Genomic DNA, 24,198 nt, shown 5'->3' on the forward strand with positions numbered 1-24,198 from the left:
TTGTTGTTAGTACAAATTAAGGAGTGGAAACAATCTAAATTTTCAACAAAGAGGGTGTATCACCTGAGGTCAGGAGTTTGAGACCAGCCTGGGAAACATGATGAAACCCCATCTCTACTAAAAATACAAAAAATTAGCCAGGTGTGATGGTGGGCACCCGTAATCCCAGCTACTTGGGAGGCTGAGGTAGGAGAATTGCTTGAACCTGGGAGGTGGAGGTTGCAGTGAGCAGAGATCATGCCATTGCACTCCAGCCTGGGCAACAGAGCAGGATTCCATCTCAAAAAAAAAAAAAATTTACATTAATATTATGGTGGTTTATTTAACCATTAAAATGGTGGTTATGAAAGTTACGTGGAAACATGAAAATGTCTGATATGTTAGCTGGAAACAGCAGATTATAAAATAGCACATACTACCTGATGTGCAAAAAGCATCCGTGGAAAGTTCTAGAAAATGACATGCAGTACTTTTTAAAAACAGAATAATTAAGATGGATATTGGCAATTTTAAATTTGCTCTTTTCTATAATCTTATTCTTAAAAATAACAGAATCAGACAAACATGAAGACAGAAGTCATGAATAGGAAATAAAAGCTTAGCAAATTAATACAACATAAATGTCAGGAAAAAGAAGTTCCAGTAACATCCGCACATTTCTCCTCATTTGTATTTCTTATTTGGGTTCTGGTCTAGCTCCTATGAAGCCATGTTTTGGGGTAGGTATTTGGAAGACATGACACTGTGCAGAACCACTTTTTAAAAAATCCCTCAATCGAACACTTTCATATTTCAAAAATTGCCAAACACGCTTTTGCTAGGAAATACCATTTAGAGTCAGTGAAGCCCAAGAATTAACTCTGCCAAGGGAGTCAGCTTAGAGAAGATGCATGAACTTTGCCCTTTCTAGCTCCTTGTGTTCTAATTTTTCTGGGCCTCTGAGAGATGAGGAGGTCAGAGTTCACTTTTTTAGGAGCATTCAGAAAAAGACTTTATGTCACACATTCTGCCCATTCAGTTTCACCATCAGGTGAGGCCTGGGGGTGGGGATGGGGGTGGGGATGGGGGTAGGGGAGAGGTCAGAGGAGGAGACCAAGTTTCCCTTGACCCTTCAAGGACCCTAATAAGGCTTTCTGGAAAAGTTTGCTTTTCTTTTCTTTTTTTCTTTTTTCTTTTTAAAATTTTTTGAGATGGAGTCTTACTCTGTTGCCCAGGCTGGAGTGCACTGGTGTGATCTCTGCTCATTGCAACCTCCACTTCCCAGGTTCAAGGGATTCTCCTGACTCAGCCTCCCAAGCAGCTGGGACTCTAGGCACCCACCATCATGCCTGGCTAATTTCTGTATTCTTAGTAAAGACAGGGTTTTTTGCCATGTTGGCCAGGCTGGTCTCGAACTCCTGACCTCAAAGGGATCCATCCACCTTGGCCTCCCAAAGTGCTGGGATTATAGACGTGAGCCACCGCACCCGGCCAAATTTCGCTTTTCTATCTGAAGTCCCAGAAAGTTGACCACATTCCATCTCACACCTTTAATGCCCCTCTGAAGCCCCAAAATTCAATATGAGGACTCCTTCCAGTGAGTTGGCTGGTGTCATTTAAATAAGATTGTCCTCCCTCATTGCCAAGGCAGCCCCACCTCCCTCCTGGGGTGAAACTGGAGGACCTCACGTTCACAGGCCACTCCTTACACAACTGCCTCCGAGCAGTCTTCCCACTAGCAGATCTGCTCATGCCTGAACCCCGCAAGGTGCATTTCAAGCAACCCCAACCACTTCTGCACAGGGGTGGGGCGGGGGCAGGGCCTTGGCTGTGAACTCAAACCAGGATGCGAGAGAAAGCAAAGCAGGCCTACCTTAAAACTTTCCAGTTTTTCAGAGGATCCAAGTCAGAGACCAAGGAAACCATTGTCTAGGAGCCGGCTGAGGGCGAGTCCGGAGAGGAGGAGGCGGGGATGGGGTGCTGGGGAACAGACGGAGGATTCTGGACCCAGGCCGGGCCCTGGCGCCCCGCGGCTCCCTCCTTCCCGGGCTGACACGCACTTTTCCTGACTTCTCTCCACCCCGCAAATCAATCCTGCGCTCTCCTCCGTCCCACACCCGACTCCCAGCTCCACACCCCAGCTCCACACCACCTTTTAAAGCCCCGGTAATCTGCTCCAACTGATCAAATTTGACCTTTTTGTAGCCCACTTTATTCCAAGCACAGCTCTCACTTAAATCTCTCTTTATTAACACCGTCCTCCTCGGCTTTCTCTGGGAACAAACACAGATCAAGCCTGAAGCCTCTGGACTTTACCAGCAATCATTCACAGATTACTGCAAGCTGCAGCCTTCGCCTCCTTGGGGGTATTTCTCCTGCCTCGGAGATTTTGCTTTTCTTATTCCTGGCAGGAGACTGGTTAGCTTTCTTTCCTCCTTTTTTCGTGGCTTAGGCTCTGGGACTCTGACACTGGGCTTAGAGCTACCCTCAGAGGCTGTAACTACGTTACTGTTAGGATTTGTTTTTTAAAAATAATTTGGAACAGGGCTGCTTACAAGCTAGACTTTACTGTGTGCTTTCTGGCAGAGATTTTTTGCTACACTGCTCCCCCACCCTTTGCTGGCTTTCTTGTGTTTTTAAATAACATGAAGGAGAAAATGCAGAATCTCTTTAAACATGAAGACAAAAGGGTATGGGCTCCCCCCAACCCACCCCCCACCACCTTGTGTATCTTTTGTCATTTATCGAAAACCAAACATCCTTCCAATAATTATTTGAAACTGTGCATGAGAGATGTTTTAAAATATCTGGGCAGTATTGCTTTCCTGTACTGTTTGTTCATAGTTTGTCTCCTTATCCCTCTCCCCCTCTATGGGTTCTTTGGGACTGTACTGATTTCTTGTTTTCATACATACTGCCTCTTAAGCAGAGGCTTCTAGGCTTGGAGGGTCCTGGTTGGAACTAAGACCTCTGCAGCTGAAGCTCTTCCTCCTGTCCTCAGGATCCTGGAAGGAGCCGACCTTGAAATCATCTGGTCCAGTGGCTTCCGGACCTTGGCTGGCCGGTCCGTCAAGATTTCTACTGCAGCTGCCTGCAACACGAGCTTTACTTGATAGTCTTTCTTTATATTAAATTCTTCTTTTTCTTACACTTATTTTAAAAGGGATTTTTAGAGTCATTCCCATAAATGGAAAATCAGCTTCACTGGTCTTTGGTAGAAGGCAAATGCAGGGAATAAGTAAAACAAAACAATTATTATTACGCCCAGACACTGAGACCAGCTAAAGGCTCTGATTTAGGTCTTTTTTTTCCCTCTGTGTTGCAAAGAGAGTTTCTGCAATGTTAAGAGTGTTAAGAACATACCTGCACCAGCCAGACACTTCCCTGAGAAGGAAGAGGGAAGACTGCAAGGAAACATGTTGTGGTTCAGTGCTTTGTCATGTCCTTATTACTTGAAAGCATCAGCCCGGAGGAAAGGTCCCAACTTCTTCCCTTCAAGCAGAGCCTTCTAAGAAAGGGAGTCTCTGTTCTTTCCTGAGGGGAAGATGCTCCCACAGCTTTTGGAAGCAGGTTGCTTTTACTGTCAGAAAGTTTTTGCCACTCCAAACGCCTATCCCAGCGTTTTAAATCCCTTTCTTACCACCCTGTTTTCCATGGACCCGTGGATCTTAAGATAGGCAGCTAACCTTCTGTTTAGATTTGTTTTCTCTTTAGCAGTCATGGATACTTTCCTTAATGGCTGTGAGTGACTTTCTTGAGAAGTGCAACTGTCTTTAGACTAAAATTAAAAGAGCATTTCATACCTTGTACAAAAATCATTGCCTTTCTGGAACTTCAAGCTTCTTCCTGGGCTGTCTATGTTGTCCCACCATGAATCTTAGACCACAGCGTAATCATGTGTAAACATTTACATAACACTTTTAATCCCCAAATACTTCACCAAATGTGGGTGATAATAATAGTTTTATATGGAGTTGTAGCTCCCAAAGGGTTCCGGGTACTTTGATAATTAATGAAATGTTTTTCCCTTTAGAAAGTTAGCAAGAAAGTAACAAAAGATTATAATGAAATAGTTTCTACAACTATAATGACATCATCCTCATCCTTATCCCATGGAACCACGGAGATTCAGGTCTGGGGAAGGAAGGGAAATGAGTTCTTAACGCTTAGAGTTCAGGGTTAATGGAGGAAAGCGGGTGGGATTTGACTTCTGGCCAAAGGACAAAAGGAGAAACTCATTTTCGTAGATTATGAAATACCGTTTTAAAGCAGTTGTCTTTTCAAAAACTTTTTAAAGGTAGTCAGTAGAATGTTCACTCAAATAAAATCTTGTACCAAGCCCAGGTACCGAAACAGATACAGTAGTAGCTGAAGTTCATTATTAGGCACTAGGAACAGTTCTAATTTCATTAGGTGTGTTGACTCATTCACTCCTCATAACCAACTTGTTTATGAGGTAAGTTATGAGTTGTACTCCCCATTTGTTAATGTAAATGAAGACATTTAGGTGTGGAGAAATTAAGGAAATGGTCTGAGCTTTCATGGCACTGAACTTACAAGGGATGCTTGTGGATCTGGCGAGTAACCGCCACACAGCACTTCTTTCTTAAAAGGGATTTTTAAAGTCATTTCCATAAATGGAAAATCAGCTTCACTGGTCTTTGGTAGAAGGCAATTGCAGGGAACAACTAAAATAAAACAATTATTGTTATGTCCAGACACTGGGGTGGGGATGGGATTGGGGTTAGAATCAGGATAGGGATGGGTAAGAGGAATCCCCTGAGTCTCACAGATTCACTCCTAAGACCCTATAGAGAAACCCTAGAGTTTAGGAGGATAACATTTGAAACCCACTTCCCAAAAGTATTTAGAGAGGAAGGAGAGAAATTAACTTTTAAAGGATGCGTTGAGTCCAAGAAGGGCAGAATATTTTGCCTTTTTCTTTTTCTTAATTTCAAGGTCCAAGTGTGTGTTTATGTTTACATATACTGGAGATTAATTCCATGCTATCACATGCTGCACATTTCTTTTTTCCTTTTCCCTAAGTATTTCATTCCTGATTTCAATGGATCACACACCTAATGGATCTGTTTCCTACTAAGAAATAGGCCATCAAGATGATTAATTCATCTTCAACAATGAGGGTGCTTCCTAAAAACAAACAAACAGAAATGTTGCCTTGCTCAAAACTGGGCCAACTATTTATCTGTAATACAAAAAGGCAACAGTAAATTTTCTATTTATAAAAATAAGAGTTAGGTTCAGCGTTAATAAACTTCGGCCCTGAATTATAGTTTTCCACCATGTCAGTCTATAAACTGTAAGAGTTCATTCTCTTTGTCTTCTTTTTCACAATTTTGATACAGATACTCCTTTACATCAAAAAAATTTTGTTTGCATTTGTAATGATTCTTAAAGAGTCACCTCTCCTGAGAGTTCCCTGTCTGTTTAAAAAAAAAAAAGTTTAATCCATGTAACGCGACATTCATGATTGTCCTGATAGTACCAGTAGCAACGCTCGTCACTTTCCTTTTCATAGAGCTAACATTTCTGTGATCTCCTTCCCCCTTCCTTTGGTTTCTTCAGTAGAGAAGCCAAAACCACAACCGAATTCCAAACAAAAATAAAGCCCGCTGTTTGTACCTCCTCCATCCAAGCAAGCCCAAGCCTCCGAGCCTGTGGTTTCCACATGTACCGGGGTTACAGTCATGAGGGAAGTGTGGGAAAATGTGGAGTATCAGTCAGGAGGCAACACTAGGAGCCGAGGAATCTGCATTTCTATCAGACCTTGGCAGAGAGTGCCCTGGGAAATGCAGATATAGAAGGTCAGGAGAACGTATCTCCTGGTTATACAGTATCCCAGGTGGGTTTTCATGTGGCTGAGGATAATATCATTAGCACCAAAGGTGAAAAACCATGGAAGCTCATCTTATTTTAGCAGAGGAGTAGGATGGGCCTCGTGGCATGAGTAAGCCAAACAAGGAAAAAGGCTTTCACCATCAACTGTAGGTAAAGCCAACCATTTAATCAGGGTCTGGAAAGACAGATGTGGTGTCTTAGCAAGTTGCTGCCCCACAAAATGTCTAACTTCCTGATAGAGACTTAAAAAAAAAAAAAACTGGTTTGTTGGGGAAGAAATACAACATTTTCTTTGTCATTTTTTTCATTTGTCTTTCTATGGGTGTCTCCGTTTCTTATAAACTACAGTTTTCTTGCTAAGGATCTGATTATCCTAAACATTTTGTGTTTTTGTTGTTGTTTTGGAGAGGCTTGCTTTAAACTTATTTATTCCTAATTATGTTACTTCCTGGTTAAAATTCTTTTCCTTTCTGGTTTTCCTAGTTTTCTTTTTTTTTTCTTCTTATTTTTGCTGGCTCTTACCTTCTTCTCAGGTGGGTAAGCTCTCTCTCTCCTCTGAAGAAAGTGAAATGACTAATAAATGCATTCTACTGCTGCAAAAGAAGATTTCCCGATCTTGTTAACGTGCCAAAATTTTAAGGTTAGCAGATGGAGTGAGCTAAGAAACCCCAGCACTTGCCCTGGACCCCAGAAATAGGACCCGGCTTTCCACGCTTTTCATAGCAAACCACAGTGTGGCAACAATCATAGGCAAGGGTTCCAAGATAAAATACAGCTCACCCAGTGTACATCAGATTTCAGAGAAACGACAAATAATTTTTTAGTATAAGTATGGCCCTAACCATTGCATGGGATATACTTATGCCAAAAAATAAATAAATAAAAAATCATTGTATTTTTATCTGCAATTCTGCTTTGTGTTCCTCTGTTTTTATTTTCTAAATCTGGCAACCCTCTGCTAAATGGACTTTTAAATAAAAATTACCAACATCACTGTGGTGATTATTTTTTATTTATGGAGGTGGGTAATGGTACCTTTGACTTTATTAACTAGACATCAAAATAAATTTATTTGTTCTTCAAGCTTTATATTGTTTTAGTTATTATAAGCCAAACATAAAAAAGGCCTTTTTGAGGTTGCTTTTTGAACAAAGCAGTGATAGGATCAAAATATGCCTATTTCTTCAAATACTGAAAATTAGGGAATTCCACAGTCTTCTTGTCCTAAGATTGGCTAGTTGAATGCATTTTTAAGTGTTGGTAATATTGATGTGTTGAGAAGCATTGAAACTGATGTTTTGTAAAACATGGGGGCATGTCTGTATTATATTTATTTTATGCACAGTAACTTGGTAGTTAATGTAGTGGCTATGTTTTCTTATTTTTTTTTCCCAAGCATCAGCTCCCACTGTAAAAAATCTGCACCTGAATAGTTAGCCATTAATCTTGAGTTACGTAAGATGTGTTTTGTACATATCCTCACTTTAATGATGTCTGTAGAGACAAACTTCCAAAGATGGCTTTTTTCTTTCTCTTTTTTAGATAAATGAATGTAACTTTAATGGAATTTCAAGTGCTTTCGTGTTTTGCTCACAAAACCTGATACAATGAAAAGTCTATGAACAAAGATATGTGTTTTGGTCCTTCATCAATGACTTAGGAATTGCTATTATGTATCACTTGATAAGCTAAAAAAAAAAAAAAAAAAATTCTGAAGGGCCTCTAAAGAGACAGCTTCAAAACCCACTACATACATGCGCAAGACCCAATGCATCATTCGGGGTCCACATATGTGTCTGACATTCTGCTGGTGCTTAGGCTCTCCTAACAATTGGGAAGGAATGCTTTTTTCATTTGGAATCTTGGTCAGCTGAACAGGAGGGTAAAATGGATTAAAGCCAGGCAAAGGGGAATGTTGGATCTCTGCCAGGCATATTTTAAAGTGAGAAAGGAAGAGAGGAAGGAGACTCACACCCAGCCAGCTGCTTTTCATACCATTCAAAGAAATCACAGGCCAAATTTGGTACGTACAGTCGGGGGGCGGGGAGGGGGAAGAGCTTTAACTCCTATACTGCCATGGGAGATGAGATTTTCAAAGCTGCGTCATGTTCTTCTTTTAATTTCCAGTCTGCCTTTGTTAGCACACAGGGCTCACACCCACAGGGACAAAGGAAATGCCCACAGGAAAAATGTGTGGCTCAGATAGTCTCCATATCATAGGCCAGGGAATCAAACCTGAAACATTGATCTTACAGGCTTTTTTGGTTTTGTTTTTCTTTGAATGGCAGCTTTAGAATGTTCTGGTTTTTGTGTGCTTACAAACAAGACTCCTCATCTGTTTTTAAGAGGGAAATCTGAGTTTTCAAGGAAAGCCAAATACAGTTGCCAAGTTGCCAGTCAAAGAAACAATGTCAACACCTGCTCATAGAGAAGGAATTCCTAACCCGGAATATTGCCCTTGAATTACTATGAGAAAAATGTAAGCCTTCCCTTATTACCCACTCCCCACTCCCCCGCAAAAACTCCAGCAGACATAAGTAAAGTTAAAATGTACCACAAATTCACTTGAAGACAGATCTAAAAACTAACTTGTTAATTTAATTCATGGTGGTAACCGCTGCACACAAATATTGATTGATTATTGATTGATTACATAAAGCATTTGTTGAGCAATCAAATCATCCGTTTAGCATGTCAAAACATTTTCCGATTTGGCTACAGGTAAGGCAGTACTTCCCACTGTGGTGAGGAACCTCTCTCCCCCGCCCCCCCCTCCCTCCCTCCCTCCTTCCTCCCTTCCTCCCTTCCTTCTTCCCTCCCTCCCTCCCTCCTTCCCTTCCTTCCTTTCTTTCTTCCTTCTTCCCTCCCTCCCTCCCTTCCTTCCTTTCTTTCTTCCTTCTTCCCTCCCTCCCTCCCTTCCTTCCTTTCTTTCTTCCTTCTTCCCTCCCTCCTCCCTCCCTCCCTCCTTTCCTTCCTTTCTTCCTTCTTCCCTCCCTCCCTCCCTCCTTCCTTCCTTTCTTCTTTCCTTCTTCCCTCCCTCCCTCCCTTCCTTCCTTTCTTCCTTCCTTCTTTCCTTCTTCCCTCCCTCCCTCCCTTCCTTCCTTTCTTCCTTCCTTCTTTCCTTCTTCCCTCCCTCCCTCCCTCCCTTCCTTTCTTCCTTCCTTCTTCCCTCCCTCCCTCCCTCCCTTCCTTCCTTTCTTCCTTCCTTCTTCCCTCCCTCCCTCCCTTCCTTCCTTTCTTCCTTCCTTCTTCCCTCCCTCCCTCCCTTCCTTCCTTTCTTCCTTCCTTCTTCCCTCCCTCCCTCCCTTCCTTCCTTTCTTCCTTCCTTCTTCCCTCTCTCCCTCCCTCCTTCCTTCCTTTCTTCCTTCTTCCCTCCCTCTCCCTCCCTCCTTCCTTCCCCCCTCCTTCCTCCCTTTCCTTCCTTCCTTCTCCCTTCCTCCTTTCCTTCTCCCTTCCTTCTCCTTTCCTTCTCCCTTCCCTTCCTCCTTCTCTCCTTCCTTCTTTCCTTCAAAGTTTTTGATTCATTGTAGACCAGTACTTTTGTTAAATACAAATAAAATCGAGCTATTAGAAAAACAATATAAACCCCATTAAGAAAAGTATTAGATTAACAGCCATAAAATTACTCTGTCGAATTGCTATGCATTTCCAAATTCTTACTCCTAATCATCGTAAACTGTAATAAACAATCCACAGACCGTGCTGGTCCACTTTCGACACCCTGGGAAGCCCTGATAAAACGTATTCCCCAACAATAAGAAAACAATTCACAGAGATGTTTAAAGAGTCATTTTAGGATCTACACTGAACTAGAAGCTTTATAATCTAAGGTGAATAGAAACTTATCCATTTATACTATTGATGAAAAGAAAAAAATACACTATTCTAGTAAAAAATGAAAAGTTTACCTCAATGATCTCAGTAGTTACTTGATACCAAACATTTCTAAAGTCATAATTTAATGAGAAATTTAAAACTCATTTATAATTACATGAATGATTTAAAAGTTGGGACATGAGTCCATTGAAAATACATCTTTGTTTACCGGCAAAGTTGGAAATTGGTAGCTGTGCTCTGGCTCCAACTGGTTTCTTGAATTCCTATTATTATTATTAATTTTTGCCACATTAAAGAGAGGAAAACAAAGCTCACCTGCTAGTTAACCACACTTTAAGGTATCTCAATCTGTAAAAATCTCAATGACCTCCCCCAGAAAGCTATGTAGACTATAAAATATTTCAGAGTGTTTCTAACATAATTTCTGCTATTGTACTTCAACATTTTTTTAGATCACTAAACAATTGAGATGGAGTTGTAAGTCTAAGGATCTAAAATGAAAATAGAGAATTATATTAAATGAACACATAAAATTTAGTATGTATCAGGGAGTGTTCTAAAGGCTTTACAAAAACTAGCCCACTAAATACTCATAACAATCTCTGAGGTATGGTCTATTTTAATCTTCATTTTATGAAGAGGAAACTAAGCACAGAGAGGGTAAAGGATGATTATAGTTTGTGGGTGTCAGAGGCCAAATTTGAAGGCAGGAGATCTAGCTTGAGAGTCCTACTTAATTCCTTACAGAAAGGGCATCTTCTAACTGACATCAGAAAGAAGGATAAATAAAGCATCTTTAGAATCATATGGATCATTCAGTTGGACAATTGAATGAACACTGTGATTTAAATAAATACTCTCCATGAACATATTTAATTCATAGAACATAGTAGACGGCAGAAACTATAGGTTTAACCTTAGATCACTGAAGATTCATTGGTAATCCTTTCACCATTCACCCCTCCTTTTAAAAACCAAATCTCTGTCCTTTGAGCAAGAGAGCTATAGTAATATCATGACCACTTGCTTGGTGTCATACTTTGCTTTGTAAACATCCATCCCTAATTTGTCCTTTATAAAGGAAAATAATTCCCACTTTAGCTCTCATATATGTATCATGTAATATACTCTACCAGAATTTATAAAAGGATCAATGGTTTTTCAGGTGTAGGCAACAGAAACTATGCAAGCATTTCCAGAATCCAGAGAAGGATTAGTATTGTCATATATAAATCAAAGCCTACATACATATAAGTACTATTATGAGGGAGACATTCCCAAGGGGTAAAGGACAGAGCTAGACAACAATAATTGTAGTAGGGTTCTGTTAGCATAAACTTTAACAAATACATAATGGGAATATAAAAACTTGAATATAAAATATATTCTTGAATATAAAATCTAACAGATAATTTAAAAAAACTCAGAGAAACTGGAATAATTAGTCAACTAATGTCATATGAAATATTATGAGAATGCTGTGGAGGTAAAACGATTAGATCTTCAATTCATATTCAAAACCAAAATAAATAACAGACAGAAAAGTTAAATATACAAAGTGAAGCCATAGAAAATTAGAGAAAAACATAAGGAAGGCAAATTTTTGTCTTGATAATTTCTTTTCTTGCTTTTATGTGAAAGCATTTATAAATTACAATTTTAAATAAAATACAATTATTAAAAATATAAAGAAAAGTTCACGTTTGAGTTCATAAAAATCCATTTATCAAAAACATCATATATAACAGTAAAAATGAAAGACAAATTAAGAAATATATATGGATCTGTTAACGAGCAAAACCCTGTGGATACAATAATAGATAATACGTATGCAAAAGCCCAAATCAGAAAATGTATGGAGGAAGAAATTCAAATGAAACAATGCATATAAAAACTATCTCTGTAAGAATCAAGAAATATAAGTTAAAACAAAATGTAATATAGCGTTTTACCCATCAAACTGGTAAATGTCTTTAATTGATTATATGTAATGACACAATGAGGTACAATGAAATAGGCCCACTCATATGTGGCTGGTGTGTGTTTCAATTGCTGTCCAGAAAGCAATTTGGTAGCATGTATCAAAAATTTAAGGCAACATTATATTTGACACAGGATTTTTATTTCTAAAAGTTTTCTTCTTAAAGGTTTATGTGCAGGATATTCATAGTAGTATTAATTATATTAATAAGCTATCAGAAGCAACTTAATGTCTCATAATTTAATGTGGGTTAAATATATATGCATATGACATATCTATAAAACTGGATACTATGGAACAATCAAAAACATGTTTTGGTGGAATGACTTTAAAAGACTTTTGAAATGAAATAACTGATCAAAGGGCACAAAACGGTACACAGAATATGATATCAATATTTTGTATTGCTACCAGGACTGTAAACTCAACTGCCCATAGTCCCCAGAGAGGAACCGTAGAGGTACTGTGGACAGGGAAGTTGTCTATTAAAATGCAACAGTATTTTTTTCTCTTGCTTTTCTAGAAACATTCAGCCGTCTTGGTCTAGCTTTCTCTTTTGCAATGATCTTTCCTCCCCACACCCATATTTCTTTCCTCTCACTCTAATTGAAGACCAGCCACAGGAAAATCTCTAGGGTAAGACAGCATAATAACTGGCAAGACAACTCAGTACCAACAAAGGGCAAGTAGGTGCGGGTGTGGCAAGAGGAGAGAGGAGCTCTCCGAAGACAGGGGCCCTAACCCAGCTCCAATTTTCCCATGCCACCGCAGACCGGAGCCCAGACAAAATGCACTGAGGTGCTTCCAGTTTTTGACTTCCAACATTCATACTTATATGTGCAAATGGAAAAAAATACTGGAAAGAGGCTGGGCGGCATGGCTCATGCCTGTAATCCTAGCACTTGGGAGGCTAAGGCGGGCAGATCGCCTGAGGTCAGGAGTTCGAGATCAGCCTGGCCAACGTGGTGAAACCCCATCTGTACTAAAAATACAAAAATTAGCCGGGCGTGGTGGCGCGTGCCTGTGATCCCAGCTACTCGGGAAGGTGAGGCACGAGAATCGCTTAAATCTGAGAGGCAGAGGTTGCAGTGAGCCAAGACTGCAGCATTGCACTCCAGCCTGGGTGACAAAGCGAGAATCTGTCTTAACAAAAAAAAAAAAAGATGGAAAGAAATATACAAAAGTGATACAATTATTGGTACAATGTCAATCATTGAATTTTATTTTCTTTATACCTTTCCTTATTTACTATGTTCTTTCCATATATTTCTTTCTATAATCAGAAAACCAGGACTATTCTCATATTCTATTTAGTCATCCTTTTAGGAGGTACAAAGTAGTTTTAGAAAAAAAAAAAAGGTCCTATTTTGAAGTTTGCCTCTGACCTTCTATTTTGAAATATATCCACACAGCTACATTCTTATAGACTGTTGTTATTTGTACAAACATTTCTTACTCATCTGAAGCTTCTTTGAAAAGCAGGGCTTCAAAAATGTGTCTAATTTTTCTCCCTTATGGCTTGCACTAATCATTTTTGGCCTCGTTTTCAGCAAATCATATCTACTGTCTTCAAGTATTTCTAGGTGATGTTAAGCAATTTTCTAATCTAGTGGTAGAGTTTATTGATGATACGATTTTGACAGTTCACTGGCCAAAGTGTCTTTTATTATATAAAATATTAGGACATTCCATAATGATTTGAACCAGCATGGCTTTGGAAGCAGAAAAGAAGGCTTTAAGGTTTACGCTAGCACTGCCATGCCATCTCTGGGACACATGCTCCTCTGGATAGTCACCTTACAAATGGGGATTAAAAAAAGAAAGGGGAATATAGAATGTAGCCAAGCAGTGCAGCACTCGATCTAGGAAAAAAGAATGTAACAAGCTCAGCTGATTGAGGGTAATGATAAAATAACTGGGAAAAACTACAGAGCCCTGTCTTTATGTAGGGACAAAGAATGCTTTTCACAAAGCTCAAAATGAATTAATTACAGAAGCACTGCTGTACACGGACAATAATCTTTATATACCTCCGCCTCCGGGTATCTGCTGTTTAAAGGCTAAGGTTTCCTGAAAAACAAGCTTGTTCTGACCATTTCTCTCCTGTTTATAAAGCTTGCGTTTTATGAAAATTGGGAAACCAGAGAGAAAAAGCTTTAGTTCACTTTTAACCAGCCGTTGTTTTTTTCTAATTTCTCTGTTTTACTCTAAGCATGTTCTGTTTTTAAAAGTATTAAATGAAAAATGAAAATTGATGATAGCCTAAAAACAACTATATCCTAGCTATTAGGCCAGCATTACTGGACCAGAAAACATTATAATTCAGTTTCAAAAAAGGCTTGATATAACCTTTAAAATAAGAGTTTGTGTGTGTGTGTGTGTGTGTGTGTGTGATATCAAACCTTAAGGGCTTTCTTCCCACTGAAGCATTAAAAAGTGAGAATTCTGATTTCTAGTTGACAACGTTTCAATGAATATGTCACTTTATAATTACAAATGCAAGGGAGGAACTTTTTGTAACTGAATATTTAACACATATTAAAGTTCTAACGCACACCACATAATTTTTGTCTGAGATTGTCTCTGAAGTGGGTATCTCAAATCATTCATGTGAAAACTCAAAATAATTTTCTGAGATGAGTTCACTATGAAAACAGGGATATGACCCGCTGCCCTGTAGCTTTTCCTTCCCTGCACTCCTGTGTGTGTGTGTGTGTGTGTGTGTGTGTGTCTACGTGTGTGTTTTCATAACATAATCCTTATAGGCAAATAAAGATTAAAAGGAGTAGACGGTAAATATTTCCTGTAGAGGCAGGAGGTAGAGAATGGTTAAATTCACTGTCTTTCAAATTTTCACTTTGCTTAATTCTAGAACACTTCTGATTCCTGTGGCAGCTCTTCCAGTGAGATGGTAGACCACCTCAGGATGGAAATGTATTTCTTCACCCCTTTCTCTACTTCCCTGTGACCTCCTGCAAATAAGGTGAGGCTGTTTATTTTCTCACTTGATTTCCCTTCTTTGAGTTGAATCACAGAATGTAGCAAACTTGTAATAGCAGATTGAGAAATATGGAACTATTTCAAGGGTTTCTGGTTTATAACTTCCTTTTAAAAGAATTAACCCTTTCTAGGAATTCTTTTTTTTTTTTTCAAATGGATCACAAGGTGATCCTGATCTGTATTATGATTGGCCTATTGGGTGCCTTCCTGATATGGTAGCCCAGGGTCATTTTTTATTGCCTCCTGTAGATACCCAAGACCAGAAATCTATAGGTATAGAGAGTCCAAAGGAGATTTCTCTTCATGATAACCCTTAATGTGGGCATTATCTCATGTAATGCTCACAGAAGCACGATGAGGCATGTATTGTTTCTGTGTCACTGAGGAAATGAACACATAGCTAAAGCAGCCCTGCCCGGTAGGCGGTGGCACAATTGTGAGCAATTCCAGCTCCTGTGTGGCTCACTCCAGAGCCAGTGCTTTACCAGAGGTTTTCAATCTTGGTCTAGAGCTTTTGTTTTATTTATTTATTTTTCCAGTTTTGGAGGTTCCACTTGCAGAAAACATTTCTTTTTACATTAGTTTTTTTTTTTTTTTCTAATGGACAAATAAACATGATACATATTTATGACGTACATCCTGATGTTTTGATATACGTATGCATTGTGGAATGGCTAAATCAAGCCCATTAACATATCTATTGCCTCACATGCTTTGCATTCTTTTGTGGTGAGAACACTTAAATCCTACACTCTCAGCAATTTTCAAGTGTAAGAGACATTGAATACATTTACTATAGTCACCACGTTGTGCAATGAACCTCTTGAACTTCTTTCTCCTAACTGAAGTTTTGTGTCCTTTGACGAACTTCTCTCCAATTTCTTCCCCCATCCCTCCCATTCTCTAGTAACCACCCTTCTACTCTCTGCTTCTATGAGATGGTTTTCTGTGGATTCCACATATAAGGGAGACCATGCAGTGTCTTTCTGTGCCTGGCTTACTTCACTTAACATAATGTCCTCCAGGTTCATCTATGTTGTCACAAAGGACAGGATCTCCTTCTTTTTTTAAGGTTAAATAGTATTCCCGTGTGTGTGTGTGTGTGTGTGTGTGTGTGTGCATGTATGCCACATTTTAAAAATCCATTTATCTGTTGTTTGACACTGAGGTGGACTCCGTATCTTGGTTATTGTGAATTGGGCTGAAATGAACATGGGAGAGCAGATCTCTCTTCAACATATTGATTTTATTTCCTTTGGATATATACCCAGTAGTGGGATTGCTGGATCATATCATAATTCTGTCTGGGCTGGGAGCTTTTAAAATTCCAATGTCCATGGCACACTCCAGACAATATTGGGAATCTCAGAGGCTGGCACCCAGGCATCAGTATTATTTAAAACTTCCAGGTGATGCTGATGTAAAGGGTGGGTTGAGTGCCACCGCATTACATGGATTCCTTATTTCTTATTGATCACCATGAAGAATCAAGATGAGGATTGGCTGTAACTCAAACTTGGGTGAAATGCATATGGATGGAATTTTATGCATATTCATCTTACATTTGACAGTAATCTTTCATAATGCAAATGTAGTGGAATTTGACTTGTAAAAGGTAAAACTATATAATTAGGCACTTTCAACTGTAGCATTTTCTATTGTAACTGAGCACTTTGGTTGTAGATATTCATGGATCCAAGCCTACCTATGTGAGGTCTGGCAGTAGAGGTGAGGCCATGTGGAAGGTAGGTTGCAAAGCCTGTCAGCCTCCTGTACAGGTGATGATATGGACAGGAGATAGGGAAATACCAGGTAGAAGAGGGCAGTTACCCAGCAAAGGCCCCACCCTCAAAACAGGAATCCTGTGGCCCTCAACAGGAACAGGCATTCCTGTTTTTGTGTCCAAAAGTTGCCTTTTGACCCACCACACCTCCCTATCCTGTATTCATGTAAACCCCAAACTGCTGGTTCCACAAGGAGACACCAACAGAAGAGCAGAATAACAGCACAATGGTGTGGCAGAGACAAGAGAAGGAGTGTCTGAATGTTGACAAGAGTTTGGCTGGGGATGGGCAGAGAGGAGATTAGCTGCTAGATGGTCACACTGTAGTGGAAGATGGTTTTCCCACTCCATCCCCCTTCCAGCTCCCCATCCATCTCACCAAGAGCCAACTACACCACTCAATAAAACCTTACATTCATTTTTCATCAAGTCTGTGTGTGACCTGATTCTTCCTGGATGCTGGACAAGGACTTGCGTATCAGGAGGGCACTGAGCTGGTTAACACTTAAACTGTTCATGGACAACAAGGCTAGCACTGTAACACACCCACTGGGGCTTCGGGAGTCATAGACACCCACCCCTAGATGCTGCCATGGGGCTGGAACCAGGGGTGCTCATCCCGGCTCTTACACCTGCCCATCTGTGTGCTCCCCAATCTGTAAGGAGTTTAAGCACACACAGCGCCAGAACAAATGAGCCACATCCATTGCTCATCCTGCAAGAGGGTTCAGGGAACTCTCCCATTTCAGTGAGATGGGTTGAAATGTGTTTAGTTGAATCTATCTGGAGCCATCTAAACTTCAGAAATAAAACCCCAATTGACTCAAAGTCAGCGAGTTAGAGGTCATGACCTCCAGTTCTTCTTTTTTTTGAGATGGAGTCTTGCTCTATTGCCGGGCTGGAGTGCAGTGGCACGATCTCGGCATACTGCAAGCTCCGCCTCCTGGGTTTAAGCGATTCTCCTGCCTCAGCCTCCTGAGTAGCTGGGACTAGAGGTGTGTGCCGCCACGCCCAGCCACTTTTTTTCGTATTTTTAATAGAGACAGGGTTTCACCATGTCGCCAGGATGGTCTCAATCTCTTGACGCCGTGATCTGCCCACCTCGGCCTCCCAAAGTGCTGGGATGACAGGCATGAGCCACTGCGCCCAGCCCCATGACCTGCAGTTCGTATTTTGTTTGAGAGCATCCCTGCTTGGAGCCTGAAGATTGTTGCTTTAGAACTTCAACCGCAGAGCATTCAGGACTTCTGGAAATAATATTGCATTCATTTTCTGGGGCCAATGTTACAAAGCCCCACAAACTGATCGCCTTGAAAACAGAATTTTACTGTCTCATAGTTCTGGAGGCTGGAAGTCTAAGATCAAGGTGTCGGTGTTGGCAGGATTGGTTCCTTCTGAGGCTGTGAGGGAGAATCTGTTCTGCCATTCTCTGAGCTTCCGGTAGCCTCAGGCATCCCTTGGTTTGTAGATGGTCATCTCCTTTGTGGGTTCTCCCTCTGCACTTTCCCTTTGTATCTTCCTGTGCCTGTACCTGCCTCTGTGTTCAAATTCTCCCTTTTGCTAAGGACACAGTCATATTGGATTAGGGCTCATCCTAATAACCTCAACTCCTGCATCTGCAAAGACTCTATTTCAAATAAGATCACATTCACAGATACCTTGAGTCAGGACTTCAGTAGCATCCTGGGGTACTCATTTCAGCCCATAACAACTCTTTTCTGCCACTCGAAAGAATTCAGGACTAACCAGGAAGAGTGAAAACCCTTCATGAGAGGAAATTTCTTAAGGTTTCTGATAAAAGAGATACATCCTACCTTAAACCTATATAGGATTTTACAGACTATAAAACACATTCATGATCCTCATAGTAGCCTTTCAAATCTACTAAATACATTTATAGTCAGAACGTTTAATTGAACACTTTGAGGTCACATTCATAAGGGAGGGTCCATGGCTGAACTTTAGTCATACAATCCCATTCATGTTTACTGCTGTCCCCAAATAAATGAGCAGTCCAGTCTGACTCATCACAGACCAGGGGGCATGATGGCTGAGAAACCTCAGACTAACCTAGCTGACATCACAAAGAACCTGAAAGGTCTGCTCACAAGAAAGCAAAAGAAGGTGAATAAATCCTCCTTCAGAAAGTGGCGCATTCAGGATGAGATGCTGAGGAAGAAAGGAAAACGCAATGCTACCACTTGGTGGGCTTTCCATAAAGATTGTTTATTGGCAGTGGGGGAAGGACACTGTGATGGTTAATTTTGTGTTAACTACACTGGGCTATGGGGTGCCCAGATTAAACATTGTTTTGGGTACATTTGTGAAGGTGTTTCCAGATGAGCTTAGCATTTGAATGAGTGAACTTGATTCAAAGCAGATGGCTCTCCCCAATGTATATGGTCATCATCCAGTCCATTGAAGGCTCGACTAGAACAAAAAGGCAGAGGAAGGAGGAATTTGCCCCCTTTCTTTCTGCCTCACTGATTGAGCTGGGACATCTCGTCTCCTCTTCTGCCACACACTGGGATTTATACCAACAGCTCTCCCAGGTTCTCTGTCCTTGAACTGAATTTAACTTTCCTCAAAACCACCAGCTTTCCTGGGATGCCAGCTCACTGCTGGCAGATCTTGGGACTTTTCTGTCTTTATAATTGCATGAACCAATTTCTCATAGTCAATCTCTTCCTATATACAGTTGTCCCTTGGGATCCACAGGGGGTTAGTTCCAGGACCCCCATGAATACCAAAACTGGAGGATGCTGAAATTCCTTCCTCAAAATGGTATAATATTTTCATATAAGTTACGTAATCCTCCCTTATACTTTAAATCATCTCTCAATTACTTAAAATACCGAATACAATGTAAATGCTATGTAAATAGTTGTTAAACTATTGCTTTTAAAATGTATATTATTTTTATTGCTGTATTATTACTTTTTATTTTAATCATTTTAGAATGTTTTTGATTCATGGTTGGTTGAATCCACAGTTGTAGTATGGATACAGAGAGGTGACTGTATATAGGCATGTGTCACTTAATGATGGGGATACATTCTGAGAAGTGTGTCTGTACATGATTTCATCATTGTGGGACCAGCACAGAGTATACTTACACAAACCTAGATGGTAGAGCCTAATACACACCTAGGCTACTGATATGGTTTGGTTGTGTCCCCACCCAAATCTCATCTTGAATTGTAGTTCCCATAATCCCCATGCGTCATGGGAGGGGCCTGGTGGGAGGTAACTGAATCATGGAGGCAGGTTTTTCTTGTGCTGTTCTCATGATAGTGAGTAAGTCTCATGAGATCTAATGATTTTATAAAGGGCAGTTCCCCTGCACACACTCTCCAGCCTCCATGCCTCCATGTAAGATGTGCCTTTGCTCCTCCTTCACCTTCTGCCATGATTGTGAGGCCTTTCCAGCTATGTGGAACTGTGAGTCCATTAAACATTCTTTCCTTTATAAATTACCCAGTCTTGGGTATGTCTTTATTTGCAGCATGAGAACAGACTAATACAGCTACAACCTGTATAAAATGTTACCGTACCAAATACTATAGGCAATCGTAACACAATGCTAAGTATTTGTGTATCTAAATGTATTTAAACATAGAAAAGGTAAAAACATGGCATTATAATCTGATGGGGTCACTCATATATGTGGTCTGTTGTTGACCAAAATGCTATTATGTGGTGCATGACTGTATGTACTGTTGCTTCTCTTTCACTGGAGATCACTGATTAATACAGACGCTGAAGACTACTGCTTTGTTGGTAAGTGGGTTCATTTTTACAATGTGCTTTCTTTGTGCAATTATTTGCTTTTTTAGCATTTCTGTGATGACTTAAAAAGAGTAGAATGTTTTATCAACAAGGCATGTTGCTTTTTGAAACCCACTGAGCCCCAAGTGAAGTAGTTGCTCAGTCTGTAATAAACCCAACTTAATACTCATTGGCATGTTAATTAGAGTTGTGCTGATGTGTAGGATTCTAGACAATGATGTCAAATACAAACCCCTGCAAATACCAGAGGCTATAACTATACAAGCCCCTTGGCTTTAGAAGTGTTTCCCTCTGTTTGCCAGGCACAGTGGCTTATGCCTGTAATCCCAGCACTTTGGGAGGCCAAGGCAGGTGAATCACAAGGTCAAGCAATTGAGACCATCCTGGACAACGTGGTAACAACCTGTCTCTACTAAAAATACAAAAATTAGCTGGCCGTGGTGGCAGGTGCCTGTAATCCCAGCTACTTGGGAGGCTGAGGCAGGAGAATCGCTTCAACCCAGGAGGTGGAGGTTGCAGTGAGCTGAGATAGTGCCACTGCACTCCAGCCCGACGACAGAGCGAGGCTCCGTCTCAAAACAAACAAACAAACAAGCAAAGAAGTGTTTCCCTCTGTTATCACTGTCACAGATTAGGATGGAAAGAAGTCTCTTGAATTTACCAGGATGTACTGCTAATCTGGCAACACCAAGAAGCACTGAGCACCTATCTTCTTCTTTAAAATGCCTAGAGTAAGTGCCTCCAGGAATCCTTAATTCTTATTCTTGCCAAATAGTCATATGCACAGAATTGAGGGAGATTGGTGAGCTCTATAAAATGGTTATTTGGCTCTGACTCCATATTAAAACAATACAAAACAACAGAGAATTCGAATCATATCAGATATCCAAGTATATGATTGAAAATGTACTTTTTTCAAAGAAAGTGTGGGCTATTCCTGTTAGGAAAAACACAATAATACACAACACAAAACCCTCTACTGTCAGAAATATCAGAACTTAAAGTGAACAGAAAAGTTATTAGAACCCACTAGTCTATCTCTCCCTTTCCATGTTACCTGCAATACATCCCTAACCCCCATCACTGAACTCCCAGTCCCACCCAAAACTTTCTGCAGTGATCCATCCACTGATCTGATACGTCTTTAGGTCTCTGGGAGATATTTCATACCTAGAAAGTGTTTTTTTTTTTTTTAAATAGCTTTCAGATCAATGAGTTCATTTTATAGAAAAAGAAATTAAGATATGGAGGGAAAATTTAGATCTGTGATTCTCAATACTGACTGCACTTTAGAATTTCTTGGGGAAGCATTTTAAAAATACCAGTGCCTGGGCTGCATCCCAGAATATTTGATTTCAGATCTCTTGAGATGAGGCCATGAGCATCTCCTTTAAAAAATATCTCCTCAGATGAATATGGTGCAGATCGAGGCAGAAAAACCCTTCGCTGGATGTTCATGGTCATCAGAACTAGAGCTAATGCTCGATAGCTAGAAAGTTTTCCACAGCCACAGGGAGTGAGGGAGACGGAGCCAGGAGAAAGGAGAAAAGGAAAAGAAAAAATAAAGAGGAAGGAGAACGAAGGGTGGAGAATCAGGAAGGTTTGTCAAGGTGCAATCAATGGGGCCCAAGAAAGAAGACATTTGCTGCTCCTCTGATCGGGCCCTGACTTGAGTAAAGTTTTTACATGTGCAAAGTGCAGGGTCCCCATATTTAGTCCTTACACCACACCAACCATATGTTGCATTAAGTGATGGTGCACAACAAGCCTGTGTTAGGGAAAGTAGGGCAAAGCTAGCTTGAAATTTCTGGCTCCTGAGTTTTGAAACTATTCTTTAAACCTTGGAGATATGCTGTTACATAAGAGGGTCAAATGAACACAGTGTGTGAGCTGTAATCCATTCTGCAAACGTAAGTCATGGAGAGATGATAAGGAGGCGGGAAAGGGTGAATAGAAAAAGACCAACTCACACTTGGTCAAATGCCCACTACCTGTTAAGTTCTTTGTAAATACCTTCTCCTAAGGCCCCCATCTTTGTTCTTTTTCTGTTGGCCTTCAGCGGAGATAGTGTATCAATTCATTAGTTAGGTCTGATTGCAGGATCCAAATGGGTGTCAAGACCGGCTGTCTACCTCCACATCTAAGCTCAAATGTCACATCCTCCATGCCTTCCTGGACTCCCACCACAAATTTTAGTTGTTTCTTCCTGCAGTCCTGTTGCACCATATATGTACCTGGACTACAACCCACTGTTTCCTAGTTACCTGTGCCCAGCAGACTGAGATTCTCAGAGTTCTTAATTATGGCAAATTTTTGGTCTTAAAAATTTATTCATTTTATATATATATATATATATATATATATATATATATATATATATATATATATTTTTTTTTTTTTTAAGACGAAGTCTCGCTCTGTCGCCCGGGCTGGAGTGCAGTGGCTGGATCTCGGCTCACTGCAAGCTCCGCCTCCCGGGTTCACGCCATTCTCCTGCCTCAGCCTCCCGAGTAGCTGGGACTACAGGCGCCCGCCACCTCGCCCGGCTAGTTTTTTGTATTTTTTAGTAGAGACGGGGTTTCACCGTTTTAGCCAGGATGGTCTTAATCTCCTGACCTCATGATCCGCCCGTCTCGGCCTCCCAAAGTGCTGGGATTACAGGCTTGAGCCACCGCGCCCGGCCCATTTTTTACATATATTTATCGATCATTCATTATTAACGAGAATCAATGCTATTAGCCAGCAGAAGGTATACCACCATGAGGCACTTAGAGAGTCTCCTTAGAGGCAAACAGGTAAACAGGTGATGACTCTTCAGGGTAATAAGCAGAGCAATATAAATCTCAGTTCACAACTCTGAACTCTAAGTAATACATCTCTATTTTTCTTCAATTTGACTTTATTTAGCTCCCATGTCACCAGGAAAGCTCAGTTATTTCTCAGTTAAGTCATCATTTTTCTCTCTTTTCCATGGCTTGGCCTAAGTTCTGGGAACATATCAATTTACCAAGGTTTTATAGGCAGGAGAGTCAATGGATATTTGAGCCCTCTGCACAATGCATGCATCTGCTTAGACGTCCATGCAGAAAGGCATTGAGATGCTTCATATCCTTGCTAATCTGGCCCCTCCAGGTTATAAAGGTCCCTCTCTTGGGTCATCAGATCTGTGTTAAGATCCCTGTCAAATCTTCCCCACCTTCACTACGCCCAAGAAAGTGGGCCCTCCAACATCCCTCGTTCCGTTTCTGGGCTTATAAATTCAACTACAGTTTTGTTGTCACGACACTGCATTCTTTCCAAAATATGGCGTACAGGTCCCCCATCTTCTGAACCTAACTGTGCCAGTGTCTGTACTTAACAGGAGACATGATTTGTTTGTTTTTAAGAATTCTTACAGGAGGTAACTCTAGGATGAGACCTGAAGTTGTCAAGTAGAAAAGGGGTGCATCTGAAGAACTGCTGTAGAGGCAGAGAGAACAGCTCTGCAGGAAGTGAGAGCAAGGTGGGTAAGAAGCTGCTGAGAGTTTATTAGGGTTGGGTTTAGGGTAAGGGCCAGGGAGTGATAAGAAATCCATTTGGAGAGAGAGGTAGGTAAGGGCCAGATCATGAAGAGTATGGAGTCAGGTTTGGGATTTCAGTTCATCCTCAAAGCAAAGGGGGCTAGCATAGAGGACCTCATACGGATTTCAGCAGAGGGGCAAATAATCATTTGCAGTACAGAAACATCACCCTGGCTGCACTGGAAACATGGACTAGAATGAAGAAAGACTGGAGGTGGGGAGACAAGTTGACCAAGGCTTTGACCCAGCAGCAGAGGAGAAAGATCTGAGTCAAGGCAGGGGCAGGAGAAGAGGAGAGAAGAGTGAACAGAAAGATGTCGCAAAGGCTGGACTGAGTGGCTGATGGGATGTTGAGGATGAAGAAGAGAGATGGGTGAGGTATGTTAGCTAGGATTTCAGCTTGGATAGCT

General features: G+C 40.8%; 1 protein-coding gene across 6 annotated transcripts in view; it reads right to left on the minus strand.

Annotated features, from left to right (window-relative positions):
* Positions 1-24,198, minus strand: part of LOC105490600 (CUGBP Elav-like family member 2) — a 649,919-nt gene that overhangs the window by 535,659 nt on the left and 90,062 nt on the right. For 2 of the 6 annotated variants that reach the window (XM_071068812.1, XM_071068810.1), the window contains exon 1: positions 1,853-2,029. The exons of 2 other annotated variants lie outside the window; for them this stretch is intronic. In XM_071068812.1, coding sequence (XP_070924913.1) covers positions 1,853-1,905 — 53 coding nt within the window. In that variant the 5' untranslated portion in view covers positions 1,906-2,029. Of the gene's footprint in view, positions 1-1,852; positions 2,034-24,198 lie in introns of those variants that run through there. 2 more of the 6 variants (XM_071068808.1, XM_071068809.1) reach the window with 2 other exon arrangements.

The sequence above is a fragment of the Macaca nemestrina genome, chromosome 9, assembly GCF_043159975.1.
Source record: "Macaca nemestrina isolate mMacNem1 chromosome 9, mMacNem.hap1, whole genome shotgun sequence".
Classification (NCBI taxonomy): Eukaryota; Metazoa; Chordata; class Mammalia; order Primates; family Cercopithecidae; genus Macaca; species Macaca nemestrina.